Source organism: Piliocolobus tephrosceles, chromosome 1 (assembly GCF_002776525.5).
Source record: "Piliocolobus tephrosceles isolate RC106 chromosome 1, ASM277652v3, whole genome shotgun sequence".
NCBI classification, from domain to species: Eukaryota; Metazoa; Chordata; class Mammalia; order Primates; family Cercopithecidae; genus Piliocolobus; species Piliocolobus tephrosceles.
This window is the reverse complement of record NC_045434.1, coordinates 30,271,847-30,295,231: the sequence shown is the minus strand read 5'-3', so window position 1 is coordinate 30,295,231 and position 23,385 is coordinate 30,271,847. Positions and strand designations below refer to the sequence as shown.

Genomic DNA, 23,385 nt, shown 5'->3' with positions numbered 1-23,385 from the left:
GCAATGCCATTCTGCCTTCATAGTTCCAGCCTTCCCTCTTCCCTCCCATGTTCATATTCTCTGTGAAACTTTAGTTATATGTAGCAGGGTTACAATTTTGATGTATGTTATTACTTCTGTGGGCAAAGACAATGTAATTTATTTTTGTATATGACTGATCTAGTTCCTTTCATGAGCATTTACATGTTGATTATTAGGAAAGAATCTAACTGTCCAATTGGTTTTAAAGTTTAGCTCAATCTAGAATTGAATTCTTTGGGTAGTGCTTAATTTCTCTTATATACAAATGTTTAGGTTCTCAGGTATCTTCTTGGATTCTTTCCTTGAGGTGGATGTGGATGCATGTGGATGGCTATGTGGATGCATGTGGACGGCTCATGGAATCAGTTATGGGGACGTGTCAGGGTCCCTTTGCCTTCCCTTGGCTGTGTGTGGGGGGGTGATGTTCCTGGTGTACCAGGTGCTCCCTAGGGCTTTCGTGGTTCTTGGTTAACCTTTGGCTAATATACCTTGTGAACATGTATCTCCTGGTTTGGTCAGGACTCAGTAGAGCTCCCTGGCTCACTCAGTTGTGCTGAGTTCCTGCTGTGACTTCCCTTCAGCCTTAACTGGAGTGGTTTGCACCACAGCCCTCCTTCCCTGCAAAGCCTCCTTGCCCTGCTATAGCAGTTGAGTAGAGCAAGCATCCTGCAAGATTCCCCTATTTCTAGGTCTCATGTATATCCAAAGGCAGTGCCCTCAAACTTTGTTGTCTCAGCACTCCATTTTACTCTTTAAAAATGATCCCAAAGAGCTTTCCTTTATGTGAGTTATATCTTTTAATACAGTATTAGATATAAGAATTAGAAATTAAACTGAGGATTTAAAAAATGTTTATTAATTCCTCAGAAAATAACAAATTCACATGTTAACATAAATTATGTATTTCTCATAAAAATAACTATTTTCCAGAACAAAAGAATTAGTGAGAAAGTGGTATTATTTTACATTTCTGCAAATGTCTTTAATTTCTGGCTTAATGGGAGATAGATTCTTTTTTTTTTTTTTTTGAGACGGAGTCTCGCTCTGTCGCCCAGGCTGGAGTGCAGTGGCGTGATATCGGCTCACTGCAAGCTCTGCCTCCCGGGTTCATGCTATTCTCCTGCCTCAGCCTCCCAAGGGGCTGGGACTACAGGCGCCTGGCACCGCGCCCGGCTAATTTTTTGTATTTTTAGTAGAGACGGGGTTTCACCCTGTTGGCCAGGATGGTCTCAATCTCCTGACCTTGTGATCTGCCCACCTCGGCCTCCCAAAGTGCTGGGATTACAGGCGTGAGCCACCGTGCCTGGCCTGGGAGACAGATTCTTAAGTCTGCTTCTGCAGTCAATCTGTTGCAATAAGTTGTTTTGAAATGTGTAAAGAAAATTCCTCCTTACATAGATATATAGTTGGAAAAGGGAAGAGTATTTTAATAGCTTTTTCAGATAATTGTGCACATTTTTTGTGACTGCACCAAAACTCTACAAGTGGTAGTTTCTTTTTTTTTTTTAAGATGGAGTCTCTGTTGCCCCAGGCTGGAGTGCAGTGGGGCAATCTCGGCTTATTGCAACCTCTGCCTCCCGGGTTCAAGGACTCTCCTGCCTCAGCCTCCTAAGTAGCTGGGACTACAGGTGCCTGCCACCATGCCCGACTAATTTTTTTGTTTTTGTTTTTGTTTTGTATTTTTTGTAGAGACGGGGTTTCACCATATTGGCCAGGCTGGTCTTGAACTCCTGACCTTGTGATCTGCCCACCTCAGCCTCCCTAATGCTGTGATTACAGGTGTGAGCCACTGCAGCCGGCCACAAGTGGTAGTTTCTTAAAAGTTACTTGCATTGTGGAATCTGAAGCCATGTCAATGAACTTTTCATACTGTGTTACATTAAAATCTATTGATCTGTCTTATACTTTGGATCTTCTACCCATGCTTGATATTGTAACTTAATGGAAAATGGCAGGGGGAGTGAAGCTGATTTTGTAAAGGAGAAAAGCAGTCGTTAGCAAAATGTTGCTTCATTTAGTTATATCAATTTTCCAAATGTTAACATGTTTCATGCTGTAATATTTTTAAAAGCCCACTTTCATTAATATCACCTCTGATCTCATCATGAAAGTATTGGGAAGTTGTTGGCCAACACATTGCCAATAGGAGTTTTCTAAAATGTAAATTGCAGCTGGGCACGGTGGCTCACACTTGTAATCTCAGCATTTTGGGAGGCTGAGGTGGGAGGATCGCTTGAGATTGAGACCAGTATGGACAACATAGCCAGACTCCCTGTCTCTACAGAAAAATTAAAAAATTAGCCTGGTGTGATGGCATGCAGCTATAGTCGCAGCTACTCGGAAGGCTGAGTTGGGAGGATTGCTTGAGGCCTGGAGTTCAGGCTGTAGTGAGACGTAATGGTGTCATTGCACTTCAGCTTAGGTGAGAAAGTGAGATCCTGTTTCAAAAAAAAAAAAAAAAAAAAAAAGAATAAATAAAAATAAAATGCTATTCGTATTAGAGTTCTTCAGAGAAACAGAATCAATACTATATATATATATAATCTTCTGTATTTGTGGATTAAACCAGCCCTGGATCTAAAATATTTGGAAAAAACATGGATGGTTCTGTTTGTACTAAACATATACATACTTTTTTTCTTGTCATTATTCCTTGAAAATAGGCAGAGAGAGTGAATTCTCCCTTACTTAATCTTTGGTTGTATTCAGGCCTAGTTATTTTTCGTACATTTTTTTTTTTTGTTAACAGGTAATGTGTTTAAGATGAATTAATATGTACTTTATGTTTTTGTTGTTGTTGTTTTTGTTGTTTTTTGGAGACAGGGTCTTGCTCTGTAATCCAGGCTGGAGTGCAGTGGCGTGATCATGGCTCACTGCAACCTCTGCCTCCTGGGCTCAAACGATTCTCTCACCTCAACCTCGCAAGTAGCTGGGACCACAGGCATTTGCCCCCATGCTCAGCTATTTTTTTTTCTGTATTTTTTGTGGAGATGGGGTTTCAGCATGTTGCCCAAGCTGGTCTCGAACTTCTGAACTCAAGTGATCCACTCACCTCAGTCCCCCAAACTGCTGAGATTACAGGTGTGAGCCACTGTACCCGGCCTCAGTTTTAATTTCTCATATAAATATTAATTTAGATGTAATCCACATAAACAAAAATTCCCTGGGGTTTTCAATTTTTAAGACTGTAAAGAGCCTTGAGATCAAAGAATTTGAGAACCGCTGCCCTAATTATGTTGGTTCTGGGCTGATATAGAAATTAAGCTCCATTCAAGAGTATAGCAAGAGTAGCTGTGAAGTATTCTGGCCCAAATCGTAGTTCAAGATTTGATCTAGTTTGTCTGCATATCTCTGAATTAACCTGGGATCAGACTGATCTCTAGATGTGGAATGATATGTTGGTAATCAAGTGTCTGGTGGTGGTAGGGTAGAAAATTATTTATTCATACCCTGCATAGGAATAAACTATGGAATATTCAAAAAAGAGAAAGAGCTGGGCCTGGTGGCATGGGCCCGTAGCCCTAGCTACTTGGGAGGTGGAGGCAGGAAGATTGTGAGCCCAGCTACTTGGGTTCCAGGGCAGGAGGATAGCTTGAGCCAGGAATTCAAGACCAGTCTGTGCAATATAGCAAGAACTTGTTTTTTGTTGTTGTTGTTATTGTTGTTTTCTTTTTTAAAAAAATAAAGAAAATAAATAGTAGCATTACCATCTTTTCTTTTGCTTCATGGATGATTTTGCTGGAGGTTTGATGATGACCTAAAAATGATAATGGTAGCTTGTATTTACTAAATGTTTCCCATGTGCTTGGCATGTACATCATTTAATTTATTTTAATTCTTAGAACAATCATAATCTAGACTCTAGTGTTATTCCTACAAGAGAGTAGGTAAATTGCCCAGTATTATGCAGCTAATAAATTGCAGGATTGGATTGTGAACCCAAGTCTCTCTGACTCCAAAACCCATTGCTCTTGGCTATGAAAAAAAGCACTGGGAATTGCAAGCTTGACTTTAAGAGTTATTGAATATATATAACTTGTTAAGAATTGTAGTAAGTGTGAAAGTAACACAAAGAAATGTAGAGCTTCATTCCTGCCCCCAGCAAGTTTACAACCTAATTGGATAGATGCTTACATACTTGAAACAATTAGAAAATAATATAACATCATATTTGGTAGGTTGTATTGTGTAGACTGTACACAATGGCCTTTGGAGTTCAGAATATTGAGAGGCCAGTGTGCACTCAAGAGAGGAATTAAGGAAAGTTTTAGGAAGAAAGTGGGTTTATAGCTCAGCCTAAATAGGATTTGGGTAGTTGGAATGTAGGAGATGTAAAGCTATTCTAGGTCTCATAACAGGAATACCTGTGAAACAAAAATAGGAATTTCTCAGTATCTTCAAGGTCTCATGGCTGGGTCCCTGGTGTGCCAGTGAAAGCCATTCCTAACACATCCTGCCTCTATTCTACAAGGTTTGAATATGGATATCTTTAGCAGAAATGTTTCAAAAGATTGTGACTACTATTAATAGAGTGACAAAATTATTGTCTAATAATAATGGACACTTTTGAGAGTGAAAGTAGATGCTATTAAAAATTATACCAGGAAAACAGATAAAACGAGAAATGTCCTGCATACATCGGGACATATGTCACCCAAGCTATTAACCATAAACACAAGCTGTTTAACTTCTGTTAGAGTTCTTCTTGTTGATTTCCTGGTATAGTCTCCATAGTGCTTATTCAAGACTCATGTTTTTACACACTGTGGGTTGCATCCCATTTAGTGGGTGATGCAGTCAATTTAGTACGTGGCACCCAGTTTTAAAAAAATGGGACAAAAAACAGTGATATGTTACCTGTAGTAAAGAGAAATATTGCTTTGTTTTAAAAAGAAATATGTATGTACAAATATAGCCATATATGCAATGTATCCATGGTAAAATTGTCCATTGTTACCGATCAATAAATTATGTGGTCACTCTATTGATAGAATTTACATATATTTACATATAAAATTAAAATGAAATGACATAAACTAATATATATTATGTATTATAACAGAAATAATTTATACAAGATATAAAATAATACATATGTATTTGAAGAGACCAACCATTATCCTTTCAAGCTCCAGCTATTATGCTTGAAATCCAGTGAGAAGGAATTAAGCATTCCTGGAATTTGCAGTCTGTATATCTGCTTAGATCTTATTGCTTACTATTTGGGCATGTGGCAACACCAATATTACAAGAGAGACTGGAAAATAGTCTTATTCCACCATAAAGATCAGTTTAAAAAACGCCTTGTTAAAAGAAAAGAGGGTGGGCTTCTATTCTAAAAGAAAAGAGGGTGGAGTTCTATTCCAAAACAAAAGGAGATTAGATTTTGGGGAAGACAACTAGTAATTACTGGGCGGCTGAAAATGAGGAAACCAAGGGAACTGTGGAGGATCAGACCACAAGAACCACAGCATCTTCTCATAGCAGGAAGTTTGATCAGCATACTGTTTCTGTCACTTGTGATGAATGCCCTTCAACTAGCCTCATTTTCTTGTATCCCTTGTTCAAGAGTCAAGATCATGGGATGGAGCCCCTGACTGGCTGAGCTTAAATAATGTGCCTGCCCCCAGGCTTGTGCTGAGAGAGAGAAAAGAAGAATCCTGCTTCTTCATCTTCTGGTGTGGGAAGTTAGCTATATCTTTTATTAGAATTATCTGAAACTGAGATAGGCGTGCTTTAAAGAAGGTGTGTGTGTGTGTGTGTGTGTGTGTGTGTGTGTGTGTTAGAAGGGTGGGGAGTTGGATGTCAGACACTGAAGAATTTTTCCACTATAATTCTTCTGTAAAATGAAAGAGTTGAACTAAACCATCTCAAATACAAGACATGCACCGAATCTTATGGTTGAGTCATTGTTGATTGGGTAACTCAACTCCCATTTCCAATCCCTGTCTGCCTTGCTTGCCTCTATCATAGAGGCTGGAAAATCAAGAAACTTGCTTTTTTTCCCCCCTCTCCTCTTAAAGGCCACACCACATTGTACAGTCGGGCCTTTGAGATATTAACTGGAAGTTTGTTGGGACTTGTTAGGAAAGATTTTTGTTTTGCTTTCCCCTTAAGAGGGATTGGAGGGATTGATATCACTGGTATCCTCTAGGGGATTCCCCATTTTTCCTGCCATGAATTAAGGTGAGATTCCAGGAGTTATAACATGAGGCAAGAGTTGTGAAGATGAAAGTCTTACACACTAACTATGATGGAGTGATAGAGATTGGATCTGTATTTTTGAGCTGCTGAACCATCTCCATCTTTAAATTTCTCATTATGTGTGAAAAGAATCTCCTACTTTTAAATAGTCAATCTTATTTGGCTTTTCTATTATTTACAGCCAAAGAATTCCTAATGGCTTACAAGCATTATACACATTTATAGAAGGAAGGGATTAATGTAGGGTAGTAATAGAGAGGATTGTAATATTCTACCAATTTAAAATGCATATCACAATGAGCTTTTTTTTTTTTTTTTTTTTTTTTTTTGAGACGTCATCTGGCTCTGTCGCCCAGGCTGGAGTGCAGTGGCCGGATCGCAGCTCACTGCAAGCTCCGCCTCCCAGGTTTACACCATTCTCCTGCCTCAGCCTCCTGAGTAGCTGGGACTACAGGCGCCCACCACCTCGCCCGGCTAGTTTTTGTATTTTTTTTTAGTAGAGACGGGGTTTCAACGTGTTAGCCAGGATGGTCTCGATCTCCTGACCTCGTGATCCGCCCATCTCAGCCTCCCAAAGTGCTGGGATTACAGGCTTGAGCCCCCGTGCCCGGCCACACAATGAGCTTTCAACTATTATCCTATTTATTTTCTTTACTTCACCGTAGAAGTAAATGACAGTTTTCTTTCAGCACTCTTTAGGACTGTTATTTCTTAAGAACACGGTCAGAAAACTATGGCCTGTGGAACACCACCTGTTTTGTAAATAATGTTTTCTTCAAACACAGCCACACCCATTCATTTGTGTATTGTCTATAACTACTTTCAAGCAACAACTGCAGAGGTGAGTAGTTAGAATAGAGACAGAGGGCCCACAAGCCTAAAATATTTGCTCTCTGGCCTTTAACCCCTGCTTTGGATTTCTGTTCCATTTTCCTGTGGCCTTCATAGTCTTTGTCATTCTCTGCAGTCCTACTTCAATATCACCTTGATTTTTCTTTTTCAAGTTTTTTCTCTTCACTTCCCTGTTATTTCCTAGTGCTTCACCATGTTTATTTCCTTGGAAACACAGCAGTCTAAAATTATAGGGCCGGGCGCGGTGGCTCAAGCCTGTAATCCCAGCACTTTGGGAGGCCGAGACGGGCGGATCATGAGGTCAGGAGATCGAGACCATCCTGGCCAACACGGTGAAACCCCGTCTCTACTAAAAAAAATACAAAAAACTAGCCGGGCGAGGTGGCAGGCTCCTGTAGTCCTAGCTACTCGGGAGGCTGAGGCAGGAGAATGGCATGAACCCGGGAGGCGGAGCTTGCAGTGAGCTGCGATCAGGCCACTGCACTCCAGCCTGGGCGACAGAGCGAGACTCCGCCTCAAAAAAAAAAAAAGAGCCTTGATTCTTACTGGCTGTTGAACAGAGATCACCCTCGTTCCTTGAAAGGTGGTCTTCTCCATCTCAGCGCATGAGAAGAGTAAGGGAGAGAATATCAGCAAGACAAAATCACAGTCTATTGTAACTGAATTACAGAATTTACATCCCCTCACTATTGCTATATTCTCTTCATTAGAAGCCAGTCACTAGGTCCAACCCACATTCAAGGTGACGAAATTACACAAAGGTATGAATACCAGGAGGCAGGGGTGGGACATTGGGAGCCTTGTCAGAAGCTGCCTACCATATGGTATACCACTGTAATTTATTTCTTTTAACAGTTATATACAATTTTGTGTGAATATACCAGTTTGTGCTCCTCTTCTTGGACATTGGTTTTCCCTTCTGGGTTTTTTGCTGTTGTGAACAGTGATGCCACAAACATTCTTGTATGCATGAAGGGTCTCTGGTACTCTTCTCTGAATCTTTCCCAGTTTCATATTGTGTTCTGACAGACTGAAGCACTAGTAAGACATCCTTAGTTAGATCCTTTTGTAATTCATAGGTGTGATTATTGGGTTTTCATGCTCATGTTTGAGAGGTACCTCCTTCAAACGTTGTTACAACATGGGCACGTTTCCTGTCTGATGTGAAAAAAAAGAGACATCCTTGAATAATTTTATCTAGAATTAATCTTATCCCTTCTAAACTCCTATAGCATTTCTTTTGTTATGGTATTTACTACTTGTCACCTTTTATTACACTTATTTTGTGCATTTCATATTTTTTCCTTTGAAATAGTAACTTGTTGAGGGTAGGAAATAAATCTGATTCTGGTTTTCACAATTTACACAGTGCTTTCAGTATGTGTTACTGAGCGAATGAATTCTGTTTAAATGTCGGTGCCTAATTTTTAAAGTCTTTATAATCTGGCTCCAGTAACCCAATTATATTTCTCACTTCTCTCATACAGGGACCCTTATTTAGGCAGGTGGGTCTCTTAGACATTCTTTTTCAATCTCTTCCTAATGAATTTAGATCATATGATCTCTTTCTTCTGTTTCTATTGAATTTATTATTTATTTCACACATTTAACATTTTAGTATATACTTGAGCCGTGTTATATGTACTTAGTCGTAATAGGTACACAATAAACTTTATTGATGGAATTGCTGAAGTATCGTACTTTATAGTTATTTTCAACTAATTAAGTATTTTTATACCATCTATATTGTCAGTTGACTGAGCAAATAAATAAACAAATACTGATGTGTTTGAGTAGATTTTTATCACTTTTTAATTTTTTTGGTCACAGGTATTTTTGGAGTTAATGGAGTCAGAAGGACCTCCAGAGTCAGAGAGTTCAGAATTTTTCTCACAGCAAGAAGAGGAAGATGAAGAAGTCCAAGAACCAGAGGAAACAGGCACCAGGAACCCCCTTTTACAACCTGCTCTCACAGGGGATGTAGAGGGTTTGCAGAAGATTTTTGAGGATCCTGAGAATCCTCATCATGAACAGGCCATGCAGCTTCTCTTAGAAGAAGATGTCGTTGGGAGAAATTTGTTGTATGCAGCTTGCATGGCTGGGCAAAGTGATGTGATTAGAGCTTTGGCAAAATACGGTGTGAATCTGAATGAAAAAACCACCAGAGGTATTTTTTCTTTTTTCCCTCATCAGTATTACTTATGATGACCTAAAGATGCCATGTGATATATTTCAGGTTAGATATATTTGATGTACCTGTTTTATACTTTACATATATGTGTGTATACATCTATATGGGTATATGCATGTGTATACATGTAAATGTCAGTGTTGATATTACATAGTATAGTATTTTAAAACATAGACTTCACTATTTATTAGCTGTGTGACTTGGCAAGTTACCTGATCTTTTTGTGTTTCTGTTTTTCCATCTGCAAAATGGGGACAATAATTGTATTTTCCTTACAGGGTATAATGAGGATTAAATAGGATAAAATAAATATTTTAGTGCTTGGCATATTGTAAATTGATATATAGTAAATGTGTAATAATTTACTGTTATCTCTTTCCCTTGAAGATTTATTAATTGTTAGCAATCATCTAATTAGCTTTTTAAATTCAGTAATTACTTTTTCAGATTGCAAATATAATATGTGGTCATGGTAGAAAATAAAAAAAAGATCATCAGCATGATCTTCAGCAAAGAAAGGATATACACTCTCTTCATGCTCACATGGAACATTTAAAAAATATTGATCATATGTTAAGCCATAAAGGAAGTCTTAACAACTATCAGAGAATCTATAGCATATAGTCTGATCAGTGACTATGACAAAATAAAATTAAAAAGTAGTAACAAAAAGATAACTGAAAACTGAAAGCAAGAACACATTTATTTATTTTTTATTTTCATTTTTATTTTTTGAGACAGGGTCTCACTCTGTTGTGCAGGCTGGAGTGCAATGGCATGATCTCAGCTCACTGCAACCTCCGCCTCCCAGGTTCAAGCAATTCTCACACCTTAGCTTCCCGAGTAGCTGGGACTACAGACGTGGGTCACCGTGCCTGGCTAATTTTTGTATTTTTTGGTAGAGACAGGGTTTCACCATTTTGGCCAGGCTGGTCTCAATCTCCTGACCTCCAGTGATCCACCTACCTTGGTCTCCCAAAGTCCTGGGATTACAGGTGTGAGCCACTGCACCCAACCAAGAACACACTTTAAATCATCTATTGGTCACGGAAGACATAATGAAAATTATGAAATGTTCAAGTGACAACAGCATCACCATGTCTGAACCCATGGGATACAATTAAAATTAAAATTCTGGTATAATACATATATTAGAATATACGAAACAAAAAAATTAGTAAACAAAGCATTTGACTGAAGAAGTTAGAAAAAGAACAACTGAGTAACCAAAGAAAGTAAAAGAAAATTAATTGAATAAATTAATGACGTTGAAAATAAAGAAATAGGCCAGAGTCCAGGCGCAGAGGCTCATACCTATAATCTCAGTACTTTGGGAGGCTGAGGCAGGAGGATTGCTTGAGGTCAGGAGTTCAAGAACAGCCTGGGTGACATGATAAGACTCTGTTTCAAAAAAAGAAAGAAAGAAAGAAAGAAATAGAAAACAGAATAGATGGAAAGGAAAGGATTGATAATACCAAAATCAGGTTCAGTGAAAATGACAGTTGAAAAACATTTGATTTTATATATGTACACACACACACACACACACACACATAATATTTGTTGTTCTCTTTTTTTTTGAGACAGAGTCTTGTTCTGTCACCCAGGCTGGAGTACGGTGGTGCAATCTTGGCTCACTACTGCCTCCGCCTCCTGGGTTCAAGCAATTCTCCTGCCTCAGCCTCCTGAGTAGCTGGGATTACAGGCATGCAACAACATGCCTGGCTTATTTTTGTATTTTTTAGTACAGAGGGGGTTTTGCCATGTTGGCCAGGCTGGTCTCAAACTCCTGACCCCAGGTGATCCACCTGCCTTGGCCTCCCAAAGTGCTGGAATTACAGGCATAAGCCACCGCACCCAGCTGACCTTTGATAATATCAATCAGAGAGAGACAGCATAAATAATATTTGGAACTGAAAACATAGAACATTAACACAGAAAAAAAGTAAGATTTAAAAAAAATCATTAGAGCCAGGTATGGTGGTTCACACCTGTAATCCCAGCACTATGGGAGGCCAAGGTGGGAGGATAGTTTGAGCCCAGGAGTTTGAGACAAGCTTGTCTACCTCCTGGGCTCAAGCAGTGCTCTCACCTCGGCCTCCCAAAGCTCTGGGATTACAGGCATGAGCCACTGCATCTGACCTGTGATAAAAGCTCTTAGGGAAATAGGAATAGAAGAAACTTTCCTTAAGGCTGTCTATCAAAAACCTGAAGCGAACTTACCCAACATTGAATTTTTCAGAAACATTCTTTATAATCAGAAATAAGACTAAGATATTTGTTATTATGGCTTCCATTTATCATTATAATAGAGTTTCCAGCAAGAGCAGTAAGAAGGGTAGAGAAATAACACAGTATTGTGCTACAGCCAGCTTTTATGAGCTCTGAAGAACTGATTGTTAAAATTTCAGAGTTTTTGTGAATTTGTTGATGTCATGTTGATAGCTATTGAAATTGGCCATGTTGGGCCATACATCACATTAATTGGCTAATGATACAAATCAGGGCTTTTCTCTCCAGATAACTAGTTATACATTTACCAGCATACTACTGGATATAAAGATCAGAGTATAAGAAACAAAACTCTGATTATTCATAGGTACATAGACTTAAATTCAAGGGAATCTACTATTAGTACTAAGAGAGTTTAGGAGGAATATGAACATAAGACCAATATCCCCAATCAGTAACTTTCAATATACCATCAACAACAAGGGAATGTGATAAAAATAAAGATCTTATTCATAACAAAATGATAAAGGAACTAGGAATAAATCTGACAAAAAAAATTGTAAGACATGAGTCCATTGCAAGATGGCCAAATAGGAACAGCTCCAGTCTGTAGCTCCCAGCATGATCGATGCAGAAGACAGGTGATTTCTGCATTTCCAACTGAGGTACCTGGTTCATCTCATTGGGACTGGTTGGACAGTGGGTGCAGCCCATGGAGGGTGAGCTGAAGTAGGGTGGGCATTGCCTCACCTGGGAAGCCCAAGGGGTCAGGGGATTTCCCTTTCCTAGCCAAGGGAAGCCATGACACACAGTACCTGGAAAAATGGGACATTCCTGCCTTAATTCTGCGCTTTTCCAACAGTCTTAGCAAATGGCACACCAGGAGATTATATCCCGTGCCTGGCTCAGTGGGTCCCACGCCCATGGAACTTTGCTCACTGGTAGAGCAGCAGTCGGAGATCGACCTGCGAGGCAGCAGCGTGGCAGGCAGAGGGGCATCCACCATTGCTGAGGCTTGAGTAGGTAGACAAAGCAGCCAGGAAAGCTCGAACTGGGTGGAGCCCACCATAGCTCAGCAAGGCCTGCTGCCTCTGTTGACTCCACTTCTGTGGGCAAGGCATGACTGAACAAAAGGCAGCAGAAACTTCTGCAGACTTAAACATCCCTGTCTGACAGCTCTGAAGAGAGTAGTTGTTCTCCCAGCATGGTGTTTGAGCTCTGAGAACGGACACACTGCCTCCTGACACCCATGTAGCCTAACGGGGAGATACCTCCCAGTAGGGGCCAACTGACACCTCATACAGGCAGATGCTGCTCTGGGATGAAGCTTCCAGAGGATGGATCAGGCAGCAATATTTGCTGTTCTGCAATATTTGCTGTTCTGCAGCCTCTGCTGGTGATACCCAGGAAAACACGGTCTGGAGGGCACCTCCAGCAAACTACAACAGACCTGCAGCTGAGGGACCTGACTGTTAGAAGGAAAACTAACAAACAGAAAGGAATTGCATCAACATCAACAAAAAGGACGTCCATACCAAAACCCTATCTGTAGGTCAACAACATCAAATACCAAAGGTAGATAAAACCACAAAGATGGGGAGAAACCAGAGCAGAAAAGCTGAAAATTCTAAAAACCAGAGCACCTCTTCTCCTCCAGAGGATTGCAGCTCTTTGACAACAACGGAACAAAGCTGGACGGAGAATGACTTTGATGAGCTGACAGAAGTAGGCTTCAGAAGGTCGGTAATAACAAACTACTCCAAGCTAAAGGAGGATGTTTGAACCCACTGTAAGGAAGCTAAAAACCTTGAAAAAAGATTAAACGAATGGCTAACTAGAATAAACAGTGTAGAGAAGACATTAAATGACCTGACGGAGATGAAAATCATGGCAGGAGAACTATGTGATGCATGCAGAAGCTTCAGTAGCCAATTCGATCAAGTGCAAGAAAGGGTATCAGTGATTGACGATCAAATTAATGAAATAAAGCAAGAGAACAAAATTTGAGAGAAAAGAGTAAAAAGAAAAGAACAAAGCCTCCAAGAAATATGGGATTATGTGAAAAGACCAAATCTACATTTGATGGGTGTACCTGAAAGTGACTGGGAGAATGGAACCAAGTTGGAAAGCACTCTTCAGGATATTATCCAGGAGAACTTCCCCAACCTAGCAAGGCAGGCCAACATTCAAATTCAGGAAATACAGAGAACACCACATAGATACTCCTCAAGAAGGGCAACCCCGAAACATAATTGTCAGACTGACCCAGGTTGAAATGAAGGAAAAAATGTTAAGTGCAGCCAGAGAGAAAGGTTGGGTTACCCACAAAGGGAAGTCCAGCAGACTAACAGCGAATCTCTTGGCAGAAACTCTACAAGCCAGAAAAGAGTGAGGACCAATATTCAACATTCTTAAAATAATTTTCAACCCAGAATTACATATCCAGTCAACTTAAGTTTCATAAGTAAAGGAGAAATAAAATCCTTTACAGATATGCAAATGCTGAGAGATTTTGTCACCACCAGGACTGCCTTGCAAGAGTTCCTGAAGGAAGCACTAAACATGGAAAGGAACAACTGGTACCAACCACTGCAAAAACATGCCAAATTATAGAGATCATTGATGCTAGGAAGAAACTGCATCAACTAACAGGCGAAATAACCAGCTAACATCATAATGTCAGGATCAGAGTCACACATAACAATATTAACCTCAAATGTAAATGGGCTAAATGTCCCAATTAAAAGACACAGACTGACAAATTGGTTAGTCAAGACCCATCAATGTGCTATATTCAGGAGACCCATCTCATGTGCAGAGACACACATAGGCTCAAAATAAAAGGGTGAGGAAGATCCACCAAGCAAATGGAAAGCAAAAAAAAAAAAAAAAAAAAAAAAAGGGCAGGGTTGCAATCCTAGTCTCTGTTAAAACAGACTTTAAGCCAACAAAGATCAAAACAGACAAAGAAGGCCGTTACATAATGGTAAAGGGATCAACTCAACAAGAAGAGCTAACTATCCTATATACATGTATGCACCCAATACAGGAGCACCCAGATTCATAAAGCAAGTCCTTAGAAACCTACAAAGAGACTTAGACTCCCACATAATAATAATAATGGGAGATTTTAACACCCCACTGTCAATATTACACAGATCAACGAGACAGAAGGTTAATAAGGACATCAAGGACTTGAACTCAGCTCTGCATCAAGCAGACCTAATAGACATCTACAGAACTCTGCACCCCAAATCAACAGAATATACATTCTTCTCAGCACCACATCACACTTATTCTAAAATTGACCACATAGTTGGAAATAAAGTACTCCTCAGCAAATGTAAAAGAACTGAAATCACAGCAAACTGTCTCTCAGACCACAGTGCAATCAAATTAGAACTCAGGATTAAGACACTCACTCAAAACCTCACAACTACATGGAAACTGAACAACCTGCTCCTGAATGACTACTGGGTACATAACGAAATGAAGGCAAAAATAAAGATGTTCTTTGAAACCAATGAGAACAAAGACATAACATACCAGGATCTCTGGGACACATTTAAAGTAGTGTGTAGAGGAAAATTTATAGCACTAAATGCCCACAAGAGAAAGCAGGAAAGATCTAAAATCAGCACCCTAACATCACAATTAAAAGAACTAGAGAAGCAAGAGCAAACAAATTCAAAAGCTAGCAGAAGGCAAGAAATAACTAAGGTCAGAGCAGAACTGAAGGAGATAGAGACATAAAAAACCCTTCAAAAAATCAGCAAATACAGGAGCTGTTGTTTTGAAAAGATCAGCAAAAGTGATAGACTGCTAGCAAGACTAATGAGAAAAGAGAGAAGAATCAAATAGATGCAATAAAAGTGATGAAGGGGATATCACCACCAATCCAACAGAAATACAAACTATCATCAGGGAATACTATGATGCAAACAAACTAGAAAATCTAGAAGAAATGAATAAATTCCTGGACACATACACCCTCCCAAGACTAAACCAGGAAGAAGTTGAATCGCTGAATAGACCAATAAGTCTCTGAAATTGAGGCAGTAATCAATAGCCTACCAACCAAAAAAAGTCTAGGACCAGATGGATTCACAACCAAATTCTACTAGAGTTACAAAGAGGAGCTGGTGCTATTCCTTCTGAAACTATTCCAATCAACAGAAAAAGGGAATTCTCCTTAACTCATTTTAGGAGGCCAGCATCATCCTGATACCAAAGCTTGGCAGAGACATAACAAGCTTCTCCTTTAGAGAATTTTAGACCAATAAAGGAGAATTTTAGACCAATATCCCTGATGAACATCAATGCAAAAATCCTCAATGTAATACTGGCAAATAGAATCCAGCAGCACATCAAAGGCTTATCCAACATAATCAAGTCGGCTTCATCTCTGGAATGCAAGGCTGGTTCCACATACACAATTCAATAAACATAATCCATCACATAAACAGACCCAATGACAAAAAACCACATGATTAACTCAATAGATACAGAAAAGGCCTTTGACAAAATTCAACAGCCCATCGTGCTGAGAACCCTCAATAAACTAGGTATTGATGGAATGTTTCTCAAAATAATAAGAGCTATTTATGACAAACCAACAGCCAATGTCATACTGAATGGGCAAAAACTGGAAGCATTCCCTTGGAAAACTGGCACAAGACAGGGATGCCCTCTCTCACCACTCCTATTCAACATAGTGTTGGAAGTTCTGGCTAGGGCAATCAGGCAGAGAAAGAAATAAAGGGTATTTGATTAGGAACAGAGGAAGTCAAATTGTCCCTGTTTGCAGATGATATGATTGTATATTTAGAAAACCCTGTCTTCTCAGCCCAAAATCTCCTTAAGCTGGTAAGTAACTTCAGCAAAGTCTCAGGATACAAAATCAATGTGCAAAAATCACAAGCATACCTATACACCAATAATAGAGAAAGAGAGAGCCAAATCATGAGGGAACTCCTGTTTACAATTGCTACAAAGAGAATACAATACCTAGGAATCCAACTTACAAGGGATGTGAAGGACCTCTTCAAGGAGTATTACAAACCACTGCTCAATGAAATAAAGGAGGACACAAACAAATGGAAGAACATTCTGTGCTCATGGATAGGAAGAATCAGTATCGTGAAAATGGCCATACTGCTCAAGGTAATTTATGGATTCAGTGCCGTCCCCACCAAGCGATCAATGACTTTCTTCACAGAATTGGAAAAAACTACTTTAAAGTTCATATGGAATCAAAAAAGAGCCTGCATTGCCAAGACAATACTAAGCAAAAAGAACAAAGCTGAAGGCATCACACTACCTGACTTCAAACTACACTACAAGGTTATGGTAAACAAAACAGCATGATACTGGTACCAAAACTGAGATATAGACCAATGGAACAGAACAGAGGCCTCAGAAATAATACCATGCATCTACAACCATCTGATCTTTGACAAACCTGACAAAAACAAGAAATGGGGAAAGGATTCCCTGTTTAATAAATGGTGCTGGGAAAACTGGCTAGCCATATGTAGAAAGCTGAAACTGGATCCCTTCCTTACACCTTATACAAAAATTAATTCACGATGGATTAAAGACTTAAATGTTAGACCTAAAACCATAAAAACCCTAGAAGAAAATCTAGCCAATACCATTCAGGACATAGGCATGGGCAAGGACTTCATGACTAGAACACCAAAAGCAATGGCAACAAAAGCCAAAATAGACAAACGGGATCTAATTAAACTAAAGACCAGGCCGGGAGCAGTGGCTCATGCCTGTAATCCCAGCACTTTGGGAGGCCGAGGCAGGCAGATCACAAGGTCAGGAGCTCAAGACCAACCTGGCCAATATGGTGAAACCCTGTTTCTACTAAAAATACAAAAATTCGCCGGGTGTGGTGACATGTGCCTGTAATCCCAGCCACTTGGGAGGCTGAGGCAAGAGAATCACTGAACCCGGGGAGGCGGAGGTTGCAGTGAGCTGAGATCATGCCACTGTACTCCAGCCTGGGTGACAGAGTGAGACTCCATCTGAAAAAAAAAAAGAAAAGGAAACAACAACAACTAAAGACCTTCTGCACGGCAAAAGAAACTACCATCAGAGTGAACAGGCAACCTACAGAATGGGAGAAAATTACAAGAAAAAAACAACCCCATCAAAAAGTGGGCAAAGGATAAGAACAGTCACTTCTCAAAAGAAGACATTTATGAAGCCCAAAGACACAAGAAAAAATGCTCATCATCACTGGTCATCGGAGAAATGCAAATCAAAACAACAATGAGATACCATCTCATGCCAGTTAGAATGGCAATCATTAAAAGGTCAGGGAACAACAAATGCTGGAGAGGATATGGAGAAATAGGAATGCTTTCACACTGTTGGTGGGAGTGTAAAGTGGTTCAACCATTGTGGAAGACAGTGTGGCAATTCCTCAAGGATCTAGAACTAGAAATACCATTTGACCCAGCAATCCGTTACTGGGTATATACCCAAAGGATTATAAATCATGCTGCTATAAAGACATATGCACACGTATGTTTATTGTGGCACTATTCACAATAGCAAAGACTTGGAACCAACCCAAGTGTCCATCAATGATAGACTGGATTATGAAAATGTGGCACATATACACCATGGAATACTATGCAGCCATGAAAAAGGATGAGTTCATGTCCTTTGCAGGGACATGGATGAAGCTGGAAACCATCATTCTCAGCAAACTATCACAAGGACAGAAAACCAAACAGTGCATGTTCTCACTCATGGGTGATAATTGAACAATGAGAACACTTGGACACAGGATGGGGAACATCACACATAGTAGGGTGGGGGGGCTGGTTGGAGGTATAGCATTAGGAGATATACCTAATATAAATGACGAGTTAATGGGTGCAGCAAACCAACATGACACATGTAACAAACCTGCATGTTGTGCACATGTACCCTGGAACTTAAAGTATAATAATAATAAAATAAGAATTGTAAGACACTAATGGCAAAAAGTATGAAACTTTATTGATTTATATGAAAGACCACACAAAGTGTATATATGTCTCAATAGTGAGATTAAATATCATAATGCTGTTTCTCTTAATTTCTTCTAAATTAATTTGTCAATCTAGTTAATATCTTTTTAAAAAGCAACTGAGAAACTGACTCTAAATTTCAGTGGGGAAAATGAACTATTTAATATATGATGCCAGAGAATGTTTATTATTCATCTGGAAAAAAATAAAATTATATACCTACTTTTTTTTTTTTTTGAGGAATAACTCTTTAATTAGTCTTTATCATGCTTGCTTTTTCTTTTCTTTTAGCCACCAGAAAACATTGGGAACAGAAAAAGACGCAAAGTAAATAGATTGGCAAATATTTCTATCTATGACTCATAGAAGTTACTGCCATCAGGTATTCCCAGATATAGTGCAAAGTACTTTACATGTCTTACCTGATTTAATTCTTTTAAAAACTATCTAAAGATGTTCTGTGTTATCTCTTTTGATCAGTGAGGAAGCTGAGGCTTAGAAAGGAAAAGGAAGTTGTCCAAGCCTCACAGCTAGAGACTGACCTATAGTTTAAGTCCTGATCTGTCACGACAAAATGCTTAATTCCTATTACACGTTGCCTGTATTTGCAGACCTAGGACCCACTGCAAATTGGCATGTGATACCTGCTCATGTGCTATGACAAAAATACTAAGATGCCTAACTATGATTTGTGCCACCCTCCCATAGCATAATATTGATGTAGATAAATGTCTACCCGTTGTCCAATACCCCCGTATGTATAGGTGTGGCTATGATATAGATAGGTTTTTTTTTTATTATTATACTTTAAGTTCTAGGGTGCATGTGCACAACGTGCAGGTTTGTTACATATGTATACATGTGCCATGTTGGTGTGCTGCACCCATTAACTCGTCATTTATATTAGGTATATCTCCTAATGCTATCCGTCTCCCTCCCCCCTCCCCACAATAGGCCCTGGTGTGTGATGTTCCCCTTCCTGTGTCCAAGTGATCTCATCGTTCAATTCCCACCTATGAGTGAGAACATGCGGTGTTTGGTTTTCTGTCCTTGTGATAGTTTGCTGAGAATGATGGTTTCCAGCCGCATCCGTGTCCCTACAAAGAACACGAACTCATCCTTTTTTATGGCTTCATAGTATTCCATGGTGTATATGTGCCACATTTTCTTAATCCAGTCTGTCACTGATGGTCATTTGGGTTGATTCCAAGTCTTTGCTATTGTGAATAGTGCTACAATAAACATACATGTGCCTGTGTCTTTATAGCAGCATGATTTATAATCCTTTGGGTATATACCCAGTAATGGGATGGCTGGGTCAAATGGTGTTTCTAGTTCTAGATCCTTGAGGAATCACCACACTGTTTTCCACAATGGTTGATATGTACCTACTTTTTACCACACATAAAAATTAATTACAGGTGATTGTAAGACATGAATGTGTAAAGCAAAATATTTTAAACTTTCTGAAAAATAGAGGAGTATTGCTATATTCTTGAGACATCACAGAGTATCTTGAGATATAAAGAACCCAACCACTAAGGGAAAATATCTCTCTGTCGGTCGGTCTATCTATCTATCTATCTATCTATCTATCTATCTATCTATCTATCTATCTAAATTTTGAACTATGCCCAAAAGGTTTCATAAACAAAGTGACAAAATAAGCCACAAAGGATATATCTATGTAAAGACAGCCTACTAATTAATAGGCTTGGAATTCAACCCAATGGAAAAATAGGCAGAGGTTAGGAACATGCAATTTATGGGAGAGAAACTCTCCTGGCCAATAAATAAATGAAAATATGTTTAACTTCACTATAAAAGCAAATGTAAACAATGGGCTACCATGACTCATCAGATTCAGAAAAATTTAAATATTTGACAGTATTAAACATTGCTGAAGATGTAGGAAATGGGAATTCCTTCACTCTGAGGAGGGAGCATAAATTGATATAATCACTTTTGAGAACATTTATATGCAGTTGTTAATGGACATACCTGATGATCCTAATTTCCATTTCTAGAGATATGTCTTTGGGAAACTCTCACACATGCTTACAAGAAGACATAAGTATAAAAATGATTATTCAAGCCATGCTTATAACAGTTAATCATTGGAAATAAATAATAGGGTAGATAAATACATTATGGTATTTTCATACAATGAAATATTACACAATAATTAAAAGGAATGAATTAGCTCTTTGGGTATTAAAATGGATAACTCTGAAAAATATTGAGGCACAAATCAAGTTACAAAAGGATTCTGTAATAAATTGGTTAACAGCATGGATTTTACAGCCAGACTACCTGAGTTAAAACCCCAGCTTTCCATTAACTTGACTATGTGACTTGGGCAAATTATATAACCTTTCTGTGCTATGGTTTCTTCATCTATAAAAATGAGGATAATAGTAATATTTAAAAAAACAGTATATAAAGGAAAAGGAGAGACCCAAATCAGTATTTGGCAGTGTGTCCCTAACACTATTCAAGGAAGGTAGTATTGTGACTGATTGACATGAATATTGCCATCTTTTTGGTAGGTATTTTCCAGTGTGTGGGAATAGGTGTATACTCTATTAAGATTTGATGATACACTCTAAAATATTCTATTTCTTCATTCTGATTCTATGTCACCATGAAACCTTATTTAGAGAGGGGATTCCTAAGCTAAGTGTTGCAGGTGCTCCTGGTTTCTTCTTGCTGCTTATAGGAAAATACCAGAGGAAAAATAAATTGAGAAAAGGATAATTTGGGAAATTCCAAGCCTGTCCATACGGCAAAGACATGAAAATTAAGATTCACTGTCAGAAAAGCATGCTTCAGAGAAAAAACTGAGTATATGACTCTACAACCTTCTGTTGACAAGTTGGATCAAAAAGTTCAGAGTGGCTGATTGCGGTGGTTCATGCCTGTAATCCTAGCACTTTGGGAGGCCAGGGAAGGACTGTTTAAGCCCAGGAGTTCCAGACCAGCCTGGGCAATATACTGAGACTCTGTCTCTACAAAATGTTTAAAAAATTATCGGCTGGGTGCGGTGGCTTATGCCTATAATCCCAGCACTTTGGGAAGCTGAGGTGAGTGGATCATGAGATCAAGAGATCAAGATCATCCTGGCCAACATGAGGAAACCCCATCTCTACTAAAAATACAAAAATTAGCTGGATGTGATGGGGCGTGCCTGTAGTCCCAACTACTCCAGAGGCTGAGGCAGAATAGCTTGAACCCGGGACACAGAGGTTGCAGTGAGCTGAAATCATGCCACTGCATTCCAGCCTGGCAACAGAGAAAGACTCTGTCTAAAAAAAAAAAGAAATGATCTGGGCATGCTGGCATGAGCCTATGGTCCCAGCTACTCAGGAAGCTGAGGTGGGAAGATTGCTTGAGCCCAGGAGTTCAAGGCTGCAGTGAGCTATTCATGCCACTGCACTCTAAACTGGGCAACAGAGAGGGACCCTGTCTGAAAAAATAGAGTATTTAGACACAAGAGATTAAGGGATTGACTGGGGTTATCCCTTTATCACACCAGGAAGCCTCTAGAAAGCTTAACAGTATTGTTCCTCTGTGCAATAAAGTGAATTGCAGTAAAAAGAAGTATCCTTGTGGGCAAGTTCAAACAATGATCTTTGATTTAATTTTTTAAAAATCAATCTGAAAAAAATTTAAAGATGCCTTCCATATCCTTCTTGTTTACAATTATACCTCATGGCAGTCACTTGAGAAAGTCTAAGAAATGACTTTCTAATTTGATAGGCCATAATTTTAGCTTTAATTAAAAGAATTTCCAAACCTAAGGTATACATAGTTTTAGTAATTTGTATAATTGTGCTAACAATAATGCTAGAGTGGTTAGAGTTTGATAAAAATTCTTTAAAATCACGGTCCAGTTGTGTTTAGAATAGATGACCATTAGGAAGATCGCCATCTTCCTCCCATGATGTTGAAGAGCTCAGGCTTCAGACAGTCTATGTTGGCATCTTGTATCCATCATTTACTGTTTGCCAGGGATGTTTCCTTGGGCAAGTTTCTTACCCCACCTGGACTTTAGTTTCCTTGTCTATAAAATGAGAACTGTAATAGTTCTGACATCATAGTGGTTTTATAAAACTAAATGAGTTTTCTATATGTAAGACAGAATAGTGCCTGGCCCATAGTAATTGTTCAATACTTGATCACCATTATGATCTTCCACTACGTAAATTAGCCTAAAACAGTGTTGTCTGTTTGATCTCACCATCTTCATTCCATTTGTTAGGGTATACACTCTTACACTGTGCTGCAGCCTGGGGTCGTTTGGAAACTTTGAAAGCACTGGTAGAACTGGATGTTGATATAGAAGCTTTGAACTTCCGGGAAGAAAGGGCTCGAGATGTTGCTGCTAGATATTCTCAGACTGAGTGTGTTGAATTCCTGGACTGGGCAGGTAAGGAAGCTCACAAGGGGTTGGCAAACTGACTGATGTGATGAGTTTTTCTCCTATGAGTTACAGGATATGTCACCTTTTTTCACAGTGTTTTATTTGCAGATACAACCACAGTCATAGTTGACAATAATACATGAAATTTCCCCCTCTTTCTTTATTTTGCTATTGGCCATAAACATTGTATTTATTAGTAACTGTACATATTGGAAGCTTGTTGATTTACCAACTTCTGTCTCACCAATAATTTTCTATGAGAAAATAATTTCTATAAGAAGATTATTGTATGTTTAATATATATGTTCAAGGCCATTTTTTGAGAGACTCAGGCAAAGTGGATCATTTCTTAAATGTTTAAAAAATAGCATATTTGAGTAATGTATTTGATTCCTCAAATATAAAAGGTTGTAACAATAATTTTAGAAAGG

At 39.0% G+C, this 23,385-nt stretch overlaps 1 protein-coding gene and 1 non-coding gene across 3 annotated transcripts in view; both read left to right on the top strand.

Moving 5' to 3' along the window:
• The window catches only part of ANKRD45 (ankyrin repeat domain 45), a 51,730-nt gene that overhangs the window by 956 nt on the left and 27,389 nt on the right, over positions 1 to 23,385 (top strand). For both annotated transcript variants that reach the window (XM_023207033.1, XM_023207032.1), the window contains exons 2-3: positions 8,908 to 9,244; positions 22,793 to 22,960. In XM_023207033.1, coding sequence (XP_023062801.1) covers positions 8,923 to 9,244; positions 22,793 to 22,960 — 490 coding nt within the window. In that variant the 5' untranslated portion in view covers positions 8,908 to 8,922. The remainder of the gene's footprint in view (positions 1 to 8,907; positions 9,245 to 22,792; positions 22,961 to 23,385) is intronic.
• LOC111539410 lies at positions 8,138 to 8,241 on the top strand. Its single transcript, XR_002730679.1, has one exon. It is a non-coding gene; the product is annotated as a small nucleolar RNA U13 (small nucleolar RNA).